General features: G+C 35.7%; 2 protein-coding genes across 18 annotated transcripts in view; one reads left to right on the top strand and one right to left on the bottom strand.

The window, feature by feature from the left end:
- Positions 1-2244, top strand: part of KIAA0825 — a 399794-nt gene extending 397550 nt beyond the window's left edge. For all 11 annotated transcript variants that reach the window (XR_014838284.1, XR_014838285.1, XR_014838282.1 and 8 more), the window contains one exon: positions 35-2244. Coding sequence is in view for 7 of the 11 variants with exons in the window: in XM_085014028.1 (XP_084870154.1) it covers positions 35-200 (166 nt within the window). In the remaining 4 variants the exon portion in view is untranslated. The remainder of the gene's footprint in view (positions 1-34) is intronic.
- LOC110259688 (uncharacterized) overlaps positions 1-23706 on the bottom strand; it is a 136604-nt gene that overhangs the window by 91966 nt on the left and 20932 nt on the right. The gene's annotated exons all lie outside the window — the stretch shown is intronic.

Genomic DNA, 23706 nt, shown 5'->3' with positions numbered 1-23706 from the left:
TTAGAAAAATGCTAAAATGTGATTTTTCTTTTAGGTGGGAAATGAGGAAGGATGAAAGACTAGAAGAAGAAGAAAAAACAATGCTGGAACATTTAAAACAAATGTGCACCATCCAGAACTCTTCTGCATCAGATAACACAGAGGAGGAGTTATCTGCAGAAAACAGCAACAGCTTTATTTTAGGAAATAATCACATGTAATGGAGTCAGACTTTTATGCTAGTCAGAGTGAACCTCAGATGTGCTATGAAACATGAAACCAATGACTTAGTAATCTCTGAACTGAAAAGTACAGCACATAAAGAATAAGTGCTATGTATTTTTATTTTAAAAATAATTTCAAATGTTCTTTTCTATCTTTTTCTTAATATGATATAACTGCTGCCATCTCGTGTTCCCTTTGAATTATTTTCTTTCAGTCTTTATGTATCTATGACAACAGGCAAAATGTTTGGAAATCTTTTCCCTAAGGATTTTTAAATATTAACATTTGGATGCTAAGTTGGAGCCACAAAGCCCCTGAGGGTCATCTGAAAATTTCAAATTAATTTTGTAGCCATAGGCCAAATCCAGGTCTTAACTGCCTTTAATACCCACCTCTGTATTAGTTTGCTTCACCATAGCTGCTTCCTCATCTAGTTTATTTTACTCAGAGCCACAAAAAGCACTCTCTTGAAGTATAACTTTAGTAAGATCTATGCCTGTAGTGGTTTTTCAAACATCAGATTCAAACTTTCAATCATATGCTTTCAGAACTTTTACCCAATAATGCCATGTTTGGGCAACTGCCTATTATCCTTTTGGCTCAAGCCATACACTTGCTCTTTTTCCCAAACAGAAACCATCTTTCTCCCAAAATCAAGTTCAAAACTTACTCTAGCAATCTCATTATCCATATTTCCTTAGTATCTATAACTTCTCTTATTTCCATTACATTGATATATATATACACACAAACAAAGGAAACGCAATGTGTTCTAGGGCTTTCTATGTCAAGTGAAGTTGTATTTACTATATCCTTCCTAACAGTACTTGCCATTAGATTATAAAGAACTGGAAGGCCTTAAAATATAATTTGAAGTCTCCGTTTATAACAATAGTCTCCCCAAACACCTACTAGAGAGTTACTTACCTAGTGGGCAGTTAACAGACACAGCCATTTAAATGGCTGTCATTGTAAGAAGACAGCAAAGACAATTAGATCTTTGATCAATCTACAGGATATCTGGGAGAAACCTTCTATCATGACCATATGATATTGAATATTATAGTTTCTGATGTTCTCTGGTTATTCATGTTCCCACATTCTGTTATTTTTATAAAGTATGTATAGGCTATATGATTTCCAAAGGAAAGTACTTAGGTATTTTTCAGAGTAAATCTTGGAGTGCAGAGGCCACCTTAGAAAATATCTTGCATTATTTCTTCACATAAAAACATAAATGGCTATGTAGCTGGCTGCCTGCCAAATAACACATTTTATTTTTAAAGAATGTACTTTAGTTGGCAAGTATAATCATAAGCCAAATGATTTAAGACACGGTTGAAATAATTTCCAAAAATTATGCAGATCATCTGAAAAAAGGTAATAAATTGAGAATTAGATTTCCATATAATATTACTTATAATCAATTACTATAATAACCAACATAAGGCAACATTTGACTTTATTCCTTCATTTAGTGATGGTCTATGTACTAAATCTGCATAACTATATTTTATTAGAATACACGCTAAAATAGAAAATTAAAAAATTGGCCCCAAAACTAAATGAAATAATCTTATAAAATTATAGGATTTCCCTTTGGGGTTTTTTTGTTTTCTAATATTTCTGAAGAATATCTGTTAATACTATTTTTTAATTGCATCTATATATTTTGGTATTAATCCTGGAAAGTGATTTAGTTCTTCTAAAATTATTTTTTTTCTGTGGCTACCTTCTGAAAGGAAAAAAGCATAGTAAGGGGGGAATGAGATGAGTTGAAAAGAGAGAGAAATAGAAAAGAGAGAAGAGCTTGTACTTGATTTCTCTTCTATACTTGCTCTATGAAGCCATCAGCAGTGCAATGAAATTTATAATGGGGAATGCTATATGACAAGTCATTGATTTATCACATCATTTTGACACTATACTCAATATGTTTCTTAAAGTATCCTTTCTGACATTTATTTTTGTAAAAGTTAACAACAGGAATGAAGACATATAATTCTGGATATGCTTATTAAAAATATCTTCTGTGTTTTACTTAACTGTATTTTTATGTAATTACTGGCCTATTTTAAAACACTACATATATATAGTATATGGTACATATATATTTTTTGCCCATGCTTACAACATGTGGAAGTTCCTAGGGCAGGGATAGAACCTGCACCACAGCAGCAACCCAAGCCACTGTACTGACAAAGTGGGATCCTTAACCCACTGCACTACAAGACAACTCCTAGTTTTTATTTTTATCTTTTGGCCTCCCTTTAGCATATGGAGTTCCCAGGCCAGGGATCAGATTTGAGCCCTAGCAGCGACCTAAACCATAGCTGTGATAACACTAGATCCTTAACCCACTGTGCCCAGCTGGGGATCCAACCTGTGTCCCAGCAGTCCCAAGATGCCATCAATCCCGTCGCACCACAGCAGGAACTCTGAGAACTCCTAATTTTTAATAAAATACAGTTTACCCTTGAATACAACAGTTTTGAACTGTGTGGATTCTCTTAAATGGAGATTTTTTTAATTCAAAATGTACTACATAACTACTTAACATGCAGCTGGTTGAATCTGCTGCTACAGAACCATGGATATAAAAGGCTGATTGTAAATTCATACATGGCTAAGGGAGGTGCTTCTAAGCCTTGTGTTGTTCAAGGGTCAACTATATAGATGATAACATGTACTTCAAATATTTAACATTTTTGTCATCTCTATTAAAAAAATGTTATATAACTATCGACCCAAGAAATGGTAAAAATAAATCCTGTTTTGTCTACCAATATGTGCTTACTCTAAATATCCTATTATCCCAGTTCAGATTCCTAAGCCAAAGAGTGCTTTAGATAGTTTAAAATAGGGATCTACTATTTTTATAAAAACATTTGATTTTTTATGATTTTTATTATATTTGAAACATTTCATAATAAAAAAAAATTTTAAGCTGTATTTAGCCTTAAAAATGAAGGAAAACCCATCAACATAAATTAACTTTGATGACTCTATGCCAGGTGAAGTAAGACAAATACTGTATGATTCAACTAATATGAGGTATCTAGGGTAGTCAAATTCTTAGAAAACAAAGTAGAATGATTGGTTATTTGCAACTGGGGGAGGGGGAACGGAGGACTTGTTTAATGGGTATAGAGTTTCAGTTTTACAAGATGGAAAAAGTTCTGGAGGTGTATTCCACAACAATGTAAATATACTTAACACTATTGAGCCATACACTTAAAAATGCTGAGGATGGTAGATTTCCTATTATATCTTTTTTTTTAATCACAATAAAAAAAAAAAAGTCTACTGCAGACAGATTCTCTTTCCTAACATGATGCCTGAAAGCTCTTACTTTTTTTTGCTTTTTTGGATTATGGAAGTTCCTGGGCTGGGGGTCAAATCAGATCTATACCTACCAGCCTACACCACAGCCACAGCAACATGGGATCTGGGCCTTGTCTGTGACCTATACCAGAGCTCACTGCAATGCCAAATCCTTAACCTGCTGAGTAAGGCCAGGGATTGAACCCACATCCTCATGGATAATAATTGTGTTCATTTTTGCTGAGCCACAACAGAAACTCCATGAAACCTCGTAAATTTTAATAGGGAATTATGAGACTGGTATATTCAGTATCACCTATTATTCCACACAACAATAAAAACTATCTGCTCTGCCTCCCCCCCCTTTTTTAATGGCCACACCTACGACATATAGAAGTTCCTGGGATAGGGTCAAATCAGAACTGCAATTGCAGGCTATACCACAGCAACACCAGAGCCATAGTGGAAACTCCGCTGCTTTGCCAGGGAGAAATGTTTTCAACAGCATCATAAGGAAAGCAGTGAACTCCAGTTTCTCCAGAATTTAAAGAATACAAAACTTTGTAAAACCATTTCCCCTCAAAATATCATAATAATTATTTACAGGAATAAGGATGTATATTAGTAATTACTGCAGCCTAACAGTATTATCATAACTTGGAAGCTTAAAACAACATACATTTATCATATCAGACTCTCTGAGTCAAGTGTCTAGAGATGGTTAAGCTGGGTCCTCTCCTTAGGACAAGTCTGCAATGAAGGTGCAGGCCAGGGCTGTGGTCTCATTTAAGGTTCAACTGGGTAAATTCCCACATCTAAGCCCACAGGGCTATTGACAACATTAATCACCTCACAGGATATCAATTCAGAGTCTCAGTTTCTTGTCATATATGTTACCCAAAATGGCCTCTAGGTTCCTCAAAATCAGAAAAAGATACAGAGTTTATTGTAAGATTGATGTTAAAACTGTATGTAACGTAATTACATGCATTCAATCATGTACATTCTATCTCCTTTACCAAATTCTAGTGATTAAAAACAAGTCACTCATCCCACCAATACTCAGGAGTAAGGAATCACACAATAGTGCAAAACATAAGCATGATAAAACGACACTGAATCTATCCATCAGAAGTTAGAATTTAGGAACTGAAATATCCTACATGGGGGAATCACGTAGAAAAGTGGAAGTAGACTTGGACTAGGAATAAGAATTGGGAGATAGTGACTTCAGACTATAGAACAAAGCTATACTCATCAAAACATTATGGTATTGGCACAAAACCAAAAATATAGTTCAGTAGAACAGGATAGAAAGCCCAGAAATAAACCCATAGAAAACCATAATTCCAAAAGATACATGCACCCCAATGTTCACAGCAGTACTATTTACAACATCCAAGACAGGGAAGCAACATAAATGTCCATCAACGTAAGAATTAATAAAGAAGATGTGGTATACAATGGCATGAAACTAGAAATCAACCACAGGAAAAGAAATGTGAAAAAAATTATTACATGGAGACTAAACTACATGCTACTAAAAAACCATTGGGTCAGTGAGGAAATCAAGAAGGAAATTAAAAAATACCTCAAGACAAATGACAATGAAGGCATCAAAATCTATGGGATGCTGCAAAAGCATTGCTCAGAAGGAAATTCATAGCAATATACGCCTTCCTCAAAAAAGAAGAAAAATCTCAAATTGACAACTTAACCCAACACCTAAATGAATTAGAAAAAGAACAAACAAAACCTAAAGTCAGCAGAAGGAAGGAAATGATAAAGATCAAAGAGGAAATCAATAAAATAGATATTCAAAAAACAATAGAAGAAATCATTAAAACCAAGAACTGGTTCTTTGAAAGGGTAAACAAAATTGACAAATGTCTGGCTAGTCTCACCAAGAAGAGGCAAGAAGAAACCCAAATAAACAAAATCAGAAATGAAAAAGGAGACGTCACAACGGATACTACAGACATGAGAGAATACTATGAACAACTGTATGCCAACAAATTTGACCACCTAGAAGAAATGGACAACTTTCTAGAGACTTGCACCTGCCAAAATTAAATCAAGAAGCAAAAGATAAACTGAACAGACCAATCACTAGAAATGAAATTGAATGTGTCATAAAAACACTCCCTACAAATAAAACTCCAGGACCAGATGGCTTCACAAGTGAATTCTACCAAACATACAAAGAGGAACTTATACCCATCCTTCTTAAACTTTTTCAAAAGGTTGAAGAAGAAGGAACACTCCCAAAGACATTCTATGATGCCACCATCACCCTAATTCCAAAACCAGACAAAGATATCACCAAAATAGAAAACTACAGGCCAATATCTTTTATGAATACAGATGCAAAAATTCTCAACAAAATTTTAGGCATCCGAATCCAAAAACATATCGAAAGGATCAAACACCATGACCAGGTGGAATTCATCCCAGGTGCACAAAGATGGTTCAAAATACACAAATCGTTCAACGTCATACACCACATTAACAAAAGAAAAGTAAAAAACCACATGATCATCTCAATAGATGCAGAAAAAGCTTTTGAAAAAGTGCATCATCTCTTCATGATTAAAACTCTTACCAAAGTAGGTATAGAGGGAACACACCTTAACATAATCAAAGCCATTTATGACAAACCCATAGCAAATATAATACTCAATGGAGAAAAGTTGGAAGCCTTCTCACTAAAATCTGGAACAAGACAAGGATGCCCACTCTCACCACCGTTATTCAGCATAGTACTGGAAGTCCTAGCCACAGCAATCAAACAAAAGAAATAAAAGGCATCCAAATTGGAAGAGAAGATGAAAAACTGTCACTGTATGCAGATGACATGATACTATATATGGAAAACCCTAAGGACTCAACCCAAAAACTATGTGAGCTGATCAACAAATTCAGCAAAGTAGCAGGATATAAGATTAACATTCAGAAATCAGTCGCATTTCTGTATACTAACAATGAAATATAGGAAAAGGAATACAAAAATAAAATACCCTTTAAAACTGCACCTCCAAAACATCAAATACCTGGGAATACACTTGCACAAGGAGGTAAAGGATTTATAAGCTGAGAACTATAAAACATTAATCAGACAAATTAAAGAAGATGTAAAGAAATGGAAAGACATTCCATGCTTCTGGGTTGGAAAAATTAATATTGGAAAAACGGCCATACGACCCAAAGCAATCTACAGATTCAATGCAATCCCTAAAAATTATACATGACATTTTTCTCAGAACTAAAACAAACAATCCAAAAATTTATATGGAACCACAAGAGACCCAGAATTGCCAAAGCAATTCTGAAGAACAAAAACCAAGCAGGAGGCATAACTCTCCCAAAGACTTCAGGTAATATTACAAAGTCACAGTCATCAAGACAGTGTGGTACTAGTACCAAAACAGACATACAGACCAATAGAACAGAATAGAGAACACAGAAAAGAATTCAGACACCTGTGGTCAATTAATCTTTGACATAGGAGGCAAGAACATAAATTGGGAAAAAGACATTATTTTCAGCAAGAATTGCTGGGAAACCTGGACAGCTGAATGCAAATCAATGAAACTAGAACACACCCTCACACCATGCACAAAAATAAACTCAAAATGGCTGAAAGACTTAAATATAGGACACCATCAAACTCCAGGAAAAGAACATAGGCAAAACATTCTCTGACATGAATATTCAACCTTATGAATATTTTCTCAGGTCAGTCTCCCAAAGCAAAAGAAACAAGAACAAAAATAAACCATTGGGACCTAATCAAACTGACAAGCTTTTCCACAGCAAAGGAAACTAAAAAGAAAACAAAAAGACAACTTACAAAATGGGAGAAAACAGTTTCAAATGATTCAACTGACAAGGGCTTAATCTCTAGAATATACAAGCAATTTATACAACTTGACAGCAAAAATGCCAACCACCCAATGGAAAAATGGGCAAAACACCCGAATAGACATTTCTCCAAGGAAGATGTACAGATGGCCAAAACGCACATGAAAAAATGCTCAACATCACTGATTATTAGAGAAATGCAAATCAAAACTACCATGAGATACCACCTCATACCAGTCAGAATGGCCATCACTAATAAGTCCACAAATAACAAATGCTGGAGGGGCTGTGGAAAAAAGGGAACCCTCCTGCACTGTTGGTGGGAATGTAAGCTGGTACAGGCACTAGGGCGATCAGTATGGAGATACCTTAGAAATCTATACATAGAACTACCATATGACCCAGCAATCCCACTCTTGGGCATACATCTGGATAAAACTTTCCTTAAAAAAGACACATGCACCCGCATGTTCATTGCAGCACTATTCACAATAGCCAGGACATGGAAACAACCCAATTGTCCATTGACAGACTATTGGATTAGGAAGATGTGGTATATGTACACAATGGAATACTACTCAGCCATAAAAAAGAATGAAATAATGCCATTTGCAGCAATATGGATGGACTAGAGACTCTTATACTGAGTGAAGTAAGTCAGAAAGAGAGACAAGAGAGACAAATACCATATGATATAACTTATATCTGGAATCTAACATAAGGTATAATTGAACCTTTCCACAGAAAAGAAAATCATGACCTTGCCAAATAGACTTGAGGCTGCCAAGGGGGAGGCAGAGAGAGTGGGATGGTTGGGGAGCTTGGGGTTAATAGATACAAACTATTGCCTTTGGAATGGATTGGCAATGAGATCCTGCTGTGTAGCACTGGGAACTCTGTCTAGTCACTTATGATGGAGCATGATAATGTGCAAGAATAAAATGTGTACAGGTATGTGTAACTGGGTCACCATGCTGTACAGTAGAAAAAAAACTGTACTGGGGAAATAACTACTAAAAATAATAATAACATTAAAAAGAAAAAAAAAGATGTGGTATATATATATATATAAAATGAATATTACTCAGCCCTAGAACAAAATAGTGCCATTTGCAAGAACATGGATTTAACTACAGATTATTTTACTAAGTGAAGTAAATCAGACAGAAAAAGACAAATATCATATGAGATCACAGATATGTGGAATCTAATAAAAATGTTACAAAGGAACTTACGAAACAAACAGACTCAAAGTTTGTGAAACCAAATGTATAGTTAACAAAGTAGGAAGTAGAAGGTTGGGATTAACATATGCACACTACTATATATAAAATTGATAAGTAACAAGGATCTACTGTATGGCACAGAAAAATCTACTCAATACTCCGTAATAACCTACAGAGGAAAAGAATCTGAAAAGGAATGGATATATGCATATGTAAAACTGATTCACTTTACTGTATACCTGAAACAAACACAACATTGTAAGTCAACTATAATCCATTAAAATAGTTAAATAAGTAAAAACTAAAAATGAATTGGGAGTATTTTTTTCATTTATTAAGCCATTACTGCAAGTCAGTCTCTGTGCCCAACTCACAATAAGTAACCAGTTTAATCCATTCTAAACCCCTAATGAGGTCTATATTGAGAGTCCCATTTGGATATTAAAATGAGTGTAGATACATGAAAAAACTGACCCCAAATTAATTAAAGGTGCACAGTGAGGTTCTGGTTTAAGATGGCAATGTAGGAATATCCTGAACTAACCTCCTCTCACAGTCACACTGAATCTACAGGTACATATGAAACAATTTCCTCTGGAAAAAACCTAAAAACTAGCTGAGTAATGACTATACACTAGGTAAAAGAGAAAAGCCACACTGAACTGAGTACAAGAGACTGAGACACTATGTTGTCGTAAACCTTGCCATTGGCGGGATGACCCATATTTGGAAAGGAACTCAAAACCTGGAGCATCTCCTTGAGAAGCAAAGGATTTGAAGAAACATCAGGCACCCTAATATTTAAGACATACACCTGTAAGATGAGATCTCAAGGCATCTAGCTTTGAAAACCAACAGGGCTTGCATCCACAAGACCTACAAGACTATAGTGATCTGAGAAATTGCTATTAAAGGATTCATGTGCTGGGACTCACTAACTTCAGGCCAGGCAAAAAGCACACAATCTCAAACAGACTTTATGTGAAAGAGGCTCATTTGCTAAAAGGCTTATCTAACCTAACACAAATCTAAGGGCCTGCTGGGATACTTTTAGGGACAGGGGCAGATGAGCACCATTTTTTTCTTTCCAGTGGGTGCCACATTTACAGTCCCCTCTGTCTCACTCTCAGCAGGCAGGTGTCATCTGCACACTGTCTTTCACACTGCAGTGTGCTAGTATCTCCTAGATGAATTTTTATAAGCATCTGGGACCACAGCTCTGTGGCTGCAGCCCAGGGGACACCCAATGATCACCTGGCTTTGGATGACAGTTGGGCTGTGTCCCTGGGTCCCACAAGGCTTTAACAACTGAAGGGATAGTTCTCCACATTCTATAAGGCCCAGGACACTGCAGACAGAAAACTGTAACACATACCCTGTCTTTCTGAAAAAGAGGCCTATTTGCTCATTCAGGAGCTTTGGCCTGAGAGAGGAAAGCTTCTGGTTTAGCACATATCTGTGATGCCTCTCAAGGAATGGAGGCTAGTAGATGCAATCTTTGTGTTTGTCCCTCTCTCTCACCACAGCTCAGTGGCATCTCCCAGAAAGATTACTACCCTTCTCTGGCACCTCCATTTTTTGCCTGGATGTAGTGGCCAGCTGAGCTTACAGTCACCGGCCTGCCAAGACTATATCCAATGTAAAAAAAGTGTTCATACAGCTACCATCCCAGGGCACAAACAGAGGCACCAGATCAAAGAGCTCAAAAGTTCCATGAAAGAGGCCATTAATATATCATCAAGCTGCCACCTAAAGAGTAGGCCTCTAATTAAATACATCTCTAAGGGCTGACTGTAATCCTTTCCAGGGATCTAGAAGGGTGGGTGCTAGCTTCATGCTCTCCCTCATCTGTGCTGCAGAGTTCCATTATTTTTCAGAGGAGAGGCAGTTTATATTTCTGGCTCCAGTCTTCATGGATACCACTAAATTGATGCCACATGTTTGCCAGGCTCTGGTGGCCAGGGGAGCTGGGTTCCCTGGGTCCCACAGAGCTGTAATGAAAAACAATGTTGGCAGGCTACCACCTTCATGTCACTGCATAGGTAGCAGTGAAACACACCCTAGGCTTTCTGTTAAATAGGTTATATGCTTGTCCTGGAACTGAAGTCTGAGGGGCAGATTTCAGTATTGGCATACAAGAAGAGGTACATGGAAGTGCACTCAGGGAACATAGGCTCAGGACACCATCTTTAGGCTTCCCTTCACCTTATTGATGCTTACTGGTGTATCCTGGACAGGAGTTTATACACTCATCTTGCACCCTGAATTTTGTGCTGCCCACGGGACATCATCAGATTATCTGATTCTGGTGACCAGTGCAGCTTACACTTGTAGTCCTATCGAAAAATATACACTTGCATACTGTAAAGGGTGCTACATAACAGTCTGGCTTCCGATTAGCCTAAATCTAGGTACTGACTAACTACCTCCCCTTTGGGACATTGACAGGTCTTGGCGCATCCTCAACTACTGGGAGCTATTCAAAATAAAATAGTCTTTTTGAACAAGCACAAAGCCTTGAGAGGCAATGAACAGGTAGGCCAGGGTTGAATGAGAGTTAATCTCCTATGCTGCATCACTACTTCAAGACTGGGAGAGGTTTCATGTAATAAACAGGAACCAACACAGAGAATCAAGCAAAATGAAAAAAGAGAGGAATATGTTCCAAATGAAAGAATAAGAGAAAACTTCAGAAAAAAACACCTTAATGAATGGAGATAACTGATTTACTGATAAAGAATGCAAATGGTCGTAAACATGTTCACATGGTCAAAAACATGTTCACTGAAATTGGGAGAAGAAGGGATAAGCACAAGCAATTTCAACAAAGAAATAGAAAGTATAAGAAAGTATGAAATAAAAGTCACAGACCTCAGGAATACAATCAATGAAATGAAAAATATACTACAGAAGTTCAAGAACAGATGATGATGATGAAAGGAAAAGTGAACTCAAAGATAGAGTAGAACTCAATAAGGGTAGCAAAAATAAAAAAAAAATCTTGAAAAAAGTGAAGACAATTTAAGGGTCTTATGGGACAACATTAAGGATACTAACATTTGCATTATATTGGTTCCTAAAGGAGAGAAAAAGTGGGGGGGGGGGCGTGGAAAACTTATTTCAAGAAATAATGGCTGAAAAATTCCCTAACCTGGGAAGGAAAAATATCTACATCCAGGAAGCCCCCAAAGATCCAAATAAGTCCCAAAGAGACCCACATCAAGACACAGTATAATTAAAATGTCAAAAGTTAAGGACACATAGAGAATCTTAAAAGCAGCAAGAGAAAAGCAACTTAGTATGTACATAGAAATTCCTAAGACTATGAACAGATTTTTTCAGCAGATACTTTATACATCAGAAGGGAACAGAATAATATATTTAAAGTGCTGAAAGAAAAAAAAAAAACTTTCCAATGAAGAATACCTCATCTGAAGATACAAGATGGAGAAGTAGGACTCAAGCTCCACTCCGCTAATGAAAATATCAAAATTACAACTAGCTGCTAAACAAACATCAACAAAATAGACAGGGAACTATCAAAAAAAAAGATATCCTACACCCAAAGACAGAGAAGCAGCCACATTGATAAGGTAGGAGGAGCACTTTCGTGAAATAAGCAATTCCATACTCACTGGGTGAATGATCCACAGACTGTAAAATAACTTATTCCACAGAGGCTCTCCCACAGGAGTGAGAGTTCCAAACACCATGTCAGATTCCCCAACCTGGGGGTCTTGCATTAGGAGGTGGCACCCCCAGAGTATTTGGTATTGAAGGCCAGAGGAGTTTGAGCATAGAAGCTTCATGGGACTGGGGTATATAGAGACTCCACTTTTAGAGGATACACACAGGTTTCATGTGCACTGGGTCTCAGGAGAAAGCAGGGACTCCATAAGAATCAGCATCAGACTTACATGCAGGTCTTAGAGCATCTCCTAGGAAAACAGGGTGTGCCTGTGGCTCACTGTGGAAGCAGGACATTGGAGGCAGAGGTTCCCAGGGAATGACCATTGGCATGAGCTCCCCTGGAGGCTGCCATTTTGAAAAAATCTGGTCCCATCCATTAGGCCTAAGAAGGCCAAAAAAATAATAAACAAAAACAAACAAACAAAAAAACAAGGTAAGAACACAGCCCCACTCAGCAGCAAATGGGCTACCTAAAGTCCACCCAGGCACAGAGCCACCTTTAATCATACCCACAGACAAAGCCCCACCTACCAGAGAGATAAGGACTCAGCTCCACATACCAGTGGGCAGGCCCAAGTCCCTCTCATCAGGAAGACTGCCACATGCCCCTATATCAACTTCATCCACAAGGGGGAAGACACTAAAAGCAAGAGAGGATAGAACCTGTTAGCCTGCTAAAAAGGAGACCACAAAAAAGTTATACAAAATGAAAAGCAGATAAATATGAGTCAGATCAAGGAACAGGACAAAACCAAAGAAAAACTGCTAAGTGAACTGGAGATAAGCAACCTACATGAAAAAAAGACTTTAGAATAATGATAGTAAAGATGATCTAAGATCTCAGAAAAAAAGCTGAGGCAAAGACTGATAAAGTATAAGAAACCTTAAACAAAGAAATAGAAAATTTAAAGATTAAACAAGCAGAGATAAAAAAATAACAAAAATAAAAAAATCACTACAAGGAAATAATAGTAGATCACAGGAAGCAAAAGAACAAATAAGTGAGGTGGAAGACAGACTGGTGATATTCACCAATGCCAAACAGAATTTTTAAGTAATGAAAAGATCTAAGGACCATCTGATAGAAATCTGGGACAACTTTAAACACATTAATGGCCGCATTATAAGGGTGCCAAAAGGAGAAGAGGAAAAGGGCTGCAGAAAATATTTGAAGAGATGATGGTCCAAAACTTCCCTAACTTGGGAAAGGAATCATTCACTCAAGTTCAGGAAACATAATGAATACCATACAGAATAAACCCAAGGAGGAACACCCTGAGACACATATTGATCAAATCGACCAAGATTAAAGACAGAGAAAATACTGAAAGTAGGTAGGGAAGAGCAACAAATAACATACAAGGGAACCCTATCACGTTATCAGCTGATTTTTTTTCAGCAGAAATTTTGCAGGCCAGAGGGACTGGCATGATGTACTGAAAGGTATGAAATGAAAAAACCTATAACTTAGAATACTCTACCAGCAAGGCTGTCACTCAGATTTGAAGGAGAAATCAAAGTTTTATAGACAAGCAAAAGCTAAGAGAATTCAGCAAAAGAAACCAGCTTTACAACAAATACTAAAGGAGCGTCTCTAGGTGGAAAAGAAAATGCAACTAGAAGCAAGAAAAACTACAAATAAGAAGGGTCACTGATAAAGGCAAACATATAGAAAAGGTAGGAAATCATCCACACACAAATATGATATCAAAACCAGAAATCATTAGAAAAGGAGGGTACAAATGCAGGATACTGGAGATGCATCTGCAATTAAGAGAAGAGCAACTTAAAATAATCTTGTATATATGTAGACTCCTATATAAAAACCTCATGGTAATCACAAACCAAAAATGTATAATACATACAAAAATTAAAAAAAGCAAATGAAACATGACACTAAAGATAGTCATCAAACCACAAGAGAAGAAAATTAATAATGAAAATAAGACCAACAAAAGCAAATCAAAACAATTAACAAAATGACAATAAGAATTTACATATCAATAATTACCTTAAATGTAAATGGACTAAAAGCTGAAACCAAAAGACACAGAATGGCTGAATTAACACCAAAAAAAGACCCATATATATATGCTGTCTACAAGAGACCCACTTCAGCTTTAGGAATACATACAAACTAAAAGTGAGACGGTAGAAGATATTCCATGCAAATGGAAATCAAAAGAAAGCTTGAGTAGCAATACTCATATAATACAAAATAGACTTTAAAAACAATGTTACGAGAGACAAAGAAGGACATTACATAATGACCAAAGGATCAATCCAAGAAGATATAGAAATTGTAAATATGTATGTACCTAACATAGGAGCACCTCGCAGAGTAACTTCTAAGAGCCATAAAAGGAGAAATAAACAATAACAGAGTTTAGGTGGGGGGCTTCAACACGTCACTCACAGCAATGCACAGATCATCCACACAGAAAATTAACAAGGAAACACAGGCCTTAAATGATGCATTACACCAGACAGACTTAATAGGTATTTCTGGACCATTCCATCAGAAAGCAGCAGAGTATACATTCTTCTCAAGTGCACATGGAACATTCTCTAGGATATATCACATTCTCACCCACAAATCAATCTTCTTTAATTTAAGAAAATTTAAATCATATCAAGAATCTTTAAAAAAAAAAAAAAAAAAAAAAAGGGAGTTCCCGTCGTGGCGCAGTGGTTAACGAGGCCAACTAGGAACCTGCTCAGTGGGTTAACGATCCGGCATTGCCGTGAGCTGTGGTGTAGGTTGCAGACGCAGCTCGGATCCCGTGTTGCTGTGGCTCTGGCGTAGGCCAGTGGCTACAGCTCCGATTCGACCCCTAGCCTGGGAACCTCCATATGCCGTGGGAGCGGCCCAAAGAAATAGCAAAAAGACAAAAAAAAAAAAAAAAGAATCTTTTTTGATATAATGCTACAATGCTACAGACTAGAAATCAATGACCAGAAAAAAATGTAAAAAACGCAAACATGTAGGAACTAAATAACATGCTGCTAAAAAAACAATGGATCACTAAATAAATCTAAATGGAAATTTAAAAAAATACCTAGAGACAAATGACACTGAAGACACAATGATACAAAACCTATGGGACACAGCAAAAACAGTACTATGAAGGTTTCTCATAGCAATACAAGCCTACCTCAGGGATCAATAAAAATCTCAAATAAATGACGTAACATTACACCTAAAGCAAAAAGAGAAAGAAGAACAAACAAAACCCAAAGTGAGAAGAAAGAAAAAAATCATAAAGATCAGAGCAGAAATAAATGAAATAGAAATGAAGACAACAATAGAAAAGATCAATGAAACAAAAAGCTGGTTCTTTGAAAAGATCAACAAAATTGGTAAACCCTTATCCAGACTCATCAAGAAAACAAAGAGAGAGGGCTCAACTCAATAAAATTAAATGTAATAAAGTAGAAATTACAAATGACACACAGAAATACAAATGATCATAAGACTACTACAAGGAACTATATGCCAATAAAGTGGACATTTCTAGAAGAAATGGACAAAATCTTAGAAAGGTACAACCTTCCAAGACTGAACCAGGAAGAAAAAGTTGAATGGACCAATCACAAGTACCAAAATTCAAACTGTGATTTAAAAACTTCCAATAAACAAAAGTCCAGCACCAGATGACATCACAGGCAAATTCTACCAGACATTTAGACAATAGTGAACACCTATTCTTCTGGAAGTCTTACAAAAAATTGCAGAGGAAGGGACTCTCCAAAACTTATTCTATAAGGCCATCATCACCCTAGTAACAAAACAAGACTAAGATACCACAAAAAAGAGAGAATATTACAGGGCAATATCACTGATGAACATAGGTGCAAATATTCTCAACAAAATACTAGCAATCCAAATCCAGCAATACATTAAAAGGATCATACAAAATGAAGAAAAGAAAATCCCATGATCAGGTGGGATTTACCCTAGGGATGCAAAGATTTTTCAATATCTGCAAATCAATCAGAGCAATACATCACATTAACAAACTGAAGAATAAAAAACTATATGATCAAATAAAGAAATGCAGAAAAAACTTTTACAAAACCCAACTCCCATTTCTGAAAAAACCCTCCAGAAACTGGGCATACAGGATACTACCTCAACTTAATAAAGGCCATATATAAGAAACCCAAAGCTAACATCATTCTCAATGGTGAAAAGCTAAAAGAATTCCTGCTAAGATCTGAAATAAGACAAGGACATCCAGTCTAGCCACTTTTATTCAAAATTGTTTTGGAAGTCCTAGCCATGAAAATCAGAGAAGAAAAAGAAATAAATGTAATTCAGATGGTAAAGGAAGAAATAAAACTATCTCTGTTTGCAGATGACATGATACCATACACAGAAAATCCTAAAGATGCAACCAGGAAACTTGGAGCTTATCAATTAACTCAGTGAAGTTGCAGGATAAAAATTAATACACAGAAATCCACTGCATTTCTGTAGGGTAACAATGAAAGATCAGAAAGAAATTAGGGATCAATCCCATTTACCATCACATCAAAAAGAATAAAATACCTAAGAATAAACCTACTTAAAGAGAAAAAAGACCTGTATTCTGAAAACCTTAAGACACTGATGTAAGAAATCAATGATGACACAAACAGATAGAAAGATATACCATGCTCTTTTATTGGAAGAATCAATATTGTTAAAATCACTATACTACACAGGGCAATCACAGATTCAGTGCAATCACTGTGAAATTACCAATGGCATTTTTCACAGAACTGTAAGAAAAATTTTAAAATTGTATGGAAACACAAAGGACATTGAATAGCCAAAGCAACCATGAGAAAGAAAAATAGAGCTGGGGGATCAGGCTCCCTGACTTCACATTAAAAAGCTACTGTCATCAAAACTGCATGGTTCTGGTACAAAAATGGACATACAGATCAATAGAAGAGGATAGAAAGCCGAGGTATAAACCTACACACTAAAGGCCAAGTAATCCATGACAAAGGAGGTAAGAATATACAATGAAATAATGGCTTTTGCAGCAACATGGATGGACCTAGAGATTTTCATACAAAGTGAAGTGAGTCAGACAATAAAGGATAAACATCATATGATACCACTTATATGTGAAATCTAAAAAAAGAATATATGTAAGTGTAACTGGGTCACCATGCTGTACAGTAGAAAAAATACATATATATAAATAAAAGATAAAAAAAGAATACAAATGAACTTATTTGCAGAACAGATTCACAAACTGTAAAAACAAACTTATGGATACCAAAGCATATAGGAAGTAGGGGATGGACTGTGAGTTTGGGATTGACATATGCACATTGTGGTATATGGAATGACTGACCAACAGGTACCTGCTGTATAACACAAGGAACTCCATCCAGTGTCCTGCAAAAGTTTACACAGTAAAAGAATCCAAAAAAGAATAGATGTGTGTACATGTATAGCTGAATCACTTTGTTGTACAGCAGAAATCATCACAACATTGTAAATCAACTACACTTCAAAAAAACTTAAAAAATAAAAAATTAAATTTTAAAAAATCCCTCATGTGGCAAAATTAACATTCAGAATTTAAAACAGAATGTTTTGTAGACAAGCAAAAGCCAAAAGAGTTAATTATTACAAGCAAGCTTTTTAAAAAGCTACTTTAAGATAAAAGAAAAAAAAAGCTAAAGATAAGTAAGCAAATGGAAGAAAATACACATTTCACTGGCAAAGGCAACTAAAGAATAAAGGGAATGAATTAATCAGAAAGCTAAGTATGAAGGTTCAACTACCAAAGTAAATATGCCTATAACTATAATAATTAGTTAAGGGATATACAAGATAAAAAATGTACAATGTGACATCAAAAACATAAAAGAATTGAGGTGGGGTGGGGAGGAGAGTAAAATTGTAGAAGTTTAGAATGTAATTCAGACTCATGTTGTCAACTTAAAATAGCTTTGTCACAAATGTAAGTTGCTATATGTAAAAATCTCTTTAATCACAAAGCAAAAACCTGTAGTCATATGCAAAAATGAAACACAGAGAAATCTAAGCTTATAAGAAAAGTCTTCAAAACCAAAAGGGTGAAAATGAGAAAGAAACAAGAGAGGAAACACAAAACAGCCAGAAAACAATAAACAAAATGAGAGTAATTACCTACCTATAAATAATTTATTTAAATGTAAATAGAGAAAATTCTCCAATCAAAAGACAGAGAGTGGCTGAATGAATAAAAAACAAATAAACCCACTTATACACTGCTTAAAAAGACACACTTCAGACTTAAGGGCACCCACAGAGTCAAAATGAATATATGGAAAAAATACACCACATGAAATTAGGGAGGGAAAAAAAAGCATGGGTAGCTATACTTATATGAGTCAAAATAGACATTCAACCAAAAACTGCAATAAAAGACAAAGAACAGTACCTAATTATAAATAAGTCAATCCAATAAGAGGATATATCACTTGTAAATATTAATGGACTTAACACAGGAGCACCTAAATATAGAAAACAAATATTAACAGATTAATAGGGAAAATAGACAGCACAGTAATAGTAGGGTAATTTAAAGCACCATTTACATCAATGGATAGACTTTCCGGCAGAAAATCAACAAGAAAACATTATTCTTAAGCCACATGTTAGACCTGATTGACTTAAGGGATATATACTGAACATTCCATCCAAAATACAGAGAATACACATTCTTTTCAAGTGTACATATAACATTCTCCAGAACAGCTAGTCCACAAAAGGTGTATTAATAAATTTAGGAAGGCTGGAATCATATAAAACAAGTATGAAACTATAAATCTACTACAAGATGAAAACTGGAAAATTAACAAACATGTGGAGATTTAACAACATAATATAAAACAATCAATAGGCAAAGAAGATGTCAAAAGAGAAATAATAAATACCTTGAGGCAAATGAAAACAGAAATAAAACATACCAAAACTTATGGAATACAAACAAAAAGCATTTCAAAAAGACATATTTATATCTTTAAATGCCTACATCAAAAACCAAGAAATATCTAAAATAAATAACCTAACTTTAAACTTCAAGGAACTAGAATAAGAACAAAGACAAAAGTTATTATAACGAAGGAAATAAAGAGCAGAGCAGAAATAGAGACTGAAAAAACAACAGAAAATACCAATGAAAGAGTTGATTCTTTTAAAAAATAAAAAAAATGACAAAACTTTAGTAATCCTCAGCCAGACAGAATAAATAAAATTAGAAATTAAAGGAGAGATGTTAAAACTAATAATGGGGGAAAATAAAGAATCCTAAAAGACTACTAAGAACAATTGTACAGGAACAAATTTGACAAGGTAGAAGAAATGGGTTAATTTCTAGAAACATACAGCTTACTAAGAATGATTCATGAAGAAAGAGGAAATCTGAACAGAACAATTACTTTAAGGGGATTGAATCAGTAAACAAAAACATCCCACAAAAATGTCCAGTATCAAACAGCTTGACTGGTGAATTCTACCAAACATTCAAAGAATAATTAATATCGATTCTTCTGAAACTTTTCTGAAAAAAGGTAATAGGAGGGAACACTTCCAGAATCATTTTAAAAGGCCAGCATTATCCAGATACCAAAATCAGACAAAGAATGCAACAAGAAAAGAAAATTACAGACTAATATCCTTGCTGAACATAGATGCAAAAAATCAACAAAACATTAGTGACCAAATCCAATAATACAATAAAAGGATCATGATCGAGTGGAACTTATTCCAGGGATGCAAGGAAACATTGATACCCATTAAGCAATCAACATGATGTATCACATTAACAAAATGAAGTGTAAAAACCAAATGATAATCTCAACAGATGCAGAAAAAGCATTTAACAAAATTCAAAATATGTTTATGACAAAAACTCTCAACAAAGTGGGTACAGAGGGAACATACTGAACATAATGAACAACATATATGATAAGACTTTGGCTGATGATTAAGATCATACTAAATGGTAAAAGGCAGAGTTTTTTCCCTTAAGATTAGGAATAAGGAAATGATGCATATTCTCACGACCTTTTCTTCAACACAGTATGGAAGCCCAAGTCAGAGCAATTAGACAAGAAAAAGAAATAAAAGTTATTCAAATTAGAAAATGCAGAAGTAAAACTGTCACTACTCGTAGATGATATTATGGAAAAACTACGAAACAGTTAAAATTAAAGATGAATTTAATAAAGTTGCAGGATACAAAATCAGTGTACAAAAATCTGTTGTATTTCTATGTACTAACAGTAAACTATCAGAAAAAATTTAAGTCCCAATTAAAATTGCATCAAAAAAGAATGAAATGCCTATGAATAAATTTAACCAGGGAGGAAAAAGATCTGTACCTTGTATTTAAAAATTTAAATCCCAATTAAAATTGTATCAAAAAAGAATGAAATGGCTATGAATAAATTTAACCAAGGAGGAAAAAGATCTGTACCTACAGTACACTGATTAAAGAAATTGAAGACAACAAAATAAATGGAAAAACATACCATGCTAGTAGATTAAAAGAATTAACTTTATTAACATGACCTATATACATTACATACTTATGCAATACTTATCAACATTCCAAAGGTATTTTTCAGACATGTAAGAAATAATCCTAAAATTTGTATGGAACCACAAAAGACCCAGAATACCCAAAAAAATCTTGAGAAAAAAGAATAAAGCTGCAGGCCCCTGCTCCATGATTTAAACTATATTACAAAGACATATAAACAAACTATATAGTATGGGCATAAAAATAGATACAAAGATCAATGGAAGAGATTTGATAGGTTAGAAACCCATGCATAATTTAAAATGAATGAACCAAGTATATACAATAGGAAAAGGACAATGTCGTCAATAAATGTTAATGCAAAAACTCGGACAGCTTCATGAAAAAGAAAAAACTACAAGATTATCTTATGCTGTACTAAGAAAATCTATTGAATATGGCTTAAAAAGTTAAATGCAAGACTTAAAACCATAAAATTCCTATAAGAAAACACAGGCACTGAGGCCCTTGGCATTGGTCTTGGCAACGCTTTTTGGATTTGATACCAAAAGCAAAGGCAACAACAAAAACAAGGGAGTACATTAAAGAAAAGTTTCTGGAGTCTTCCTCATCACCAGCTAATGAACATAATGAGGAGGCTCATCACCCTAATAACAGTGGCCTTTATTACCAACATAAACAGATCCAGTTTCCCTCACCCATGGAGTTCGACAGTGTCTCAAATGTCAAAATTGGTAAACAAGACTGATTGTTGGGCATGCTTGCACAAGAACAACCCTGCAGGGGTATGAGACGTTGAGGTCAGGGCTCACCCACAGCTGTAGAGGACCTCATCAAGCTGGAGGGAACACTAGGTGGGTTCACCTACACATTACACACAGAGGTAAATAACACTGCCTTCCTCCACACCCTGCTCTCTACCACCATCAATCCCAGTAGTCTGCTAAAAGACCTAAAACTTGAGTATGCAGAGCCACGGGGATACTGGAAGGAGGCTGCCCACAGGGGTAATTAGCACCTTAGTGGGAAAACTCAGCCTCTCTTTTCAAAACCCAGGGGTAGAACATTCTATCTTTAGAGGATTATTTCGGTTTGCTAGAATACCTCTGTTAGAGAGATCAGTACTTAACCTGACTATAATGGTTTAAGAGTCTTGGAAGGCAACCATAGCGGACATAAAAGCCCACCAAAAACAACAACTGGACTCCTGGCAGAGGTGGTATTACCAAACAGGAGGGAACTAGAATTACTGACCACAGAAAAAGGGAACTCTCTCTATTCCTTAAAGAAGAATGCTGTTTTTATTCCAACAAGTCAGGAATAGTCAGGGGCATGGCACTACAAAAGAGTGAATAACCAAGAGGAGGCAAGAATTGGCAAGTCTTCAAACTACTGGAATAAGATCTGAAACAGGGCTTCATGGCTCCTACACTTAACTGGGCCTCTGACTATACTCATCATTGCCCTCTTGTTTGAGCCCTGTATTCTTAATGCAATTACTCATTTCATAACCACACGAATTGAGTCTATAAGATTGCAAATGTTAGTCAGGACACAGTATGCCCCCCGGATACATCAGACACAGACAACTTTACCTCTAAAAATTGATACTTGCTCCAAGAAGGTGGAAAAGCATCAAGAGGGGAGAATGTAGGAGAAAATGTCTTAATAAAAAGGTAGAAAGGAGAGACCCTGGCCATGATGACTAAGGAAAGTCCAGCCAACTGCCTCTAACCACCCCTCCCTGACACATCTGCTTCTGTGAAGTTGCTTCTGCAATTACAACCCTGCCTGTTCTTACTCCGGTCTGACCAGCCAAGCATGAACTCAGAATAGCTAGCCCATAAAAGCCTTGTGAAACCCTTCTTTGGGGTATAGACTCTGGAGAGCAATGTCTGAGCCCACCGGCATAATAAACCTCAGTTCTCCAAAAAGAAAAAAAAAAAAAAAAACCACCAAAAAACAAACAAACAAAAAAACATGCCATTACAAAATAAAAAGGCAACCTACAGAATGGGAGAAAATACTTGCGAGTCAAATTGCAATAAGGAGTTAATATCCTAAATACATAAAGAACTCATACAATTTAGAAAATCATGGACTTGGAGATGAGACTTGTGGTTGCCTGATGGGAGGGGGAGGGAGTGGGAGGGATCGGGAGCTTGGGCTTATCAGACACAACCTAGAATAGATTTACAAGGAGATCCTGCTGAATAGCATTGAGAACTATGTCTAGATACTCATGTCGCAACAGAAGAAAGGGTGGGGGAAAAAACTGTAACTGCAATGTATACATCTAAGGATAACCTGACCCCCTTGCTGTACAGTGGGAAAATTAAAAAAAAAAAAAAAAAAAAAACTCATACAATTTAATAGCAAAACACTAAACAATATGACTTTTAAAATTGGCAGAATATGTGAACAGGTATTTTTAAAAAGAAGACATTCAGATGGCAAAGAGGTAAATGAAAAGATGTTCATCACTAATCATCAGGGAAATGCAAGTCAAAACCACAATTAGATTATCATATCACACATTTTAGAAAGACTGTTATCAAAAAGATAAGAAATAACCAGTATTGGAGCAGGCATAAATAAAAGGGAACACTTTTTCATTCTTGGTGGATATGTAAATTGATGGAGCCACTATGGAAAATAATGTGGAGAGTTCTCAAAAAAAAAAAATATATATATATATATAAAACACTACCATAATATCCAGAAATTCTGCTTGGGGGTATTTTTCAAAAGAATGAAAACATTAAATCAGAAATACATATGCCACCCCCATGTATATTGCAGTATTATTTACAATAGCCAAGATATGGAAAAAAATTGAATGTGTATTGTTAGATGAATGGATAAAG

Source organism: Sus scrofa, chromosome 2, assembly GCF_054392235.1.
Source record: "Sus scrofa isolate SSC_HxYL_T2T_F1_AM1 chromosome 2, Sscrofa_HxYL_maternal_Yorkshire_Landrace_v2.0, whole genome shotgun sequence".
NCBI classification, from domain to species: Eukaryota; Metazoa; Chordata; class Mammalia; order Artiodactyla; family Suidae; genus Sus; species Sus scrofa.
Note: the sequence above shows the minus strand (reverse complement) of the source record. Positions and strands in the feature narration are given on the sequence as shown.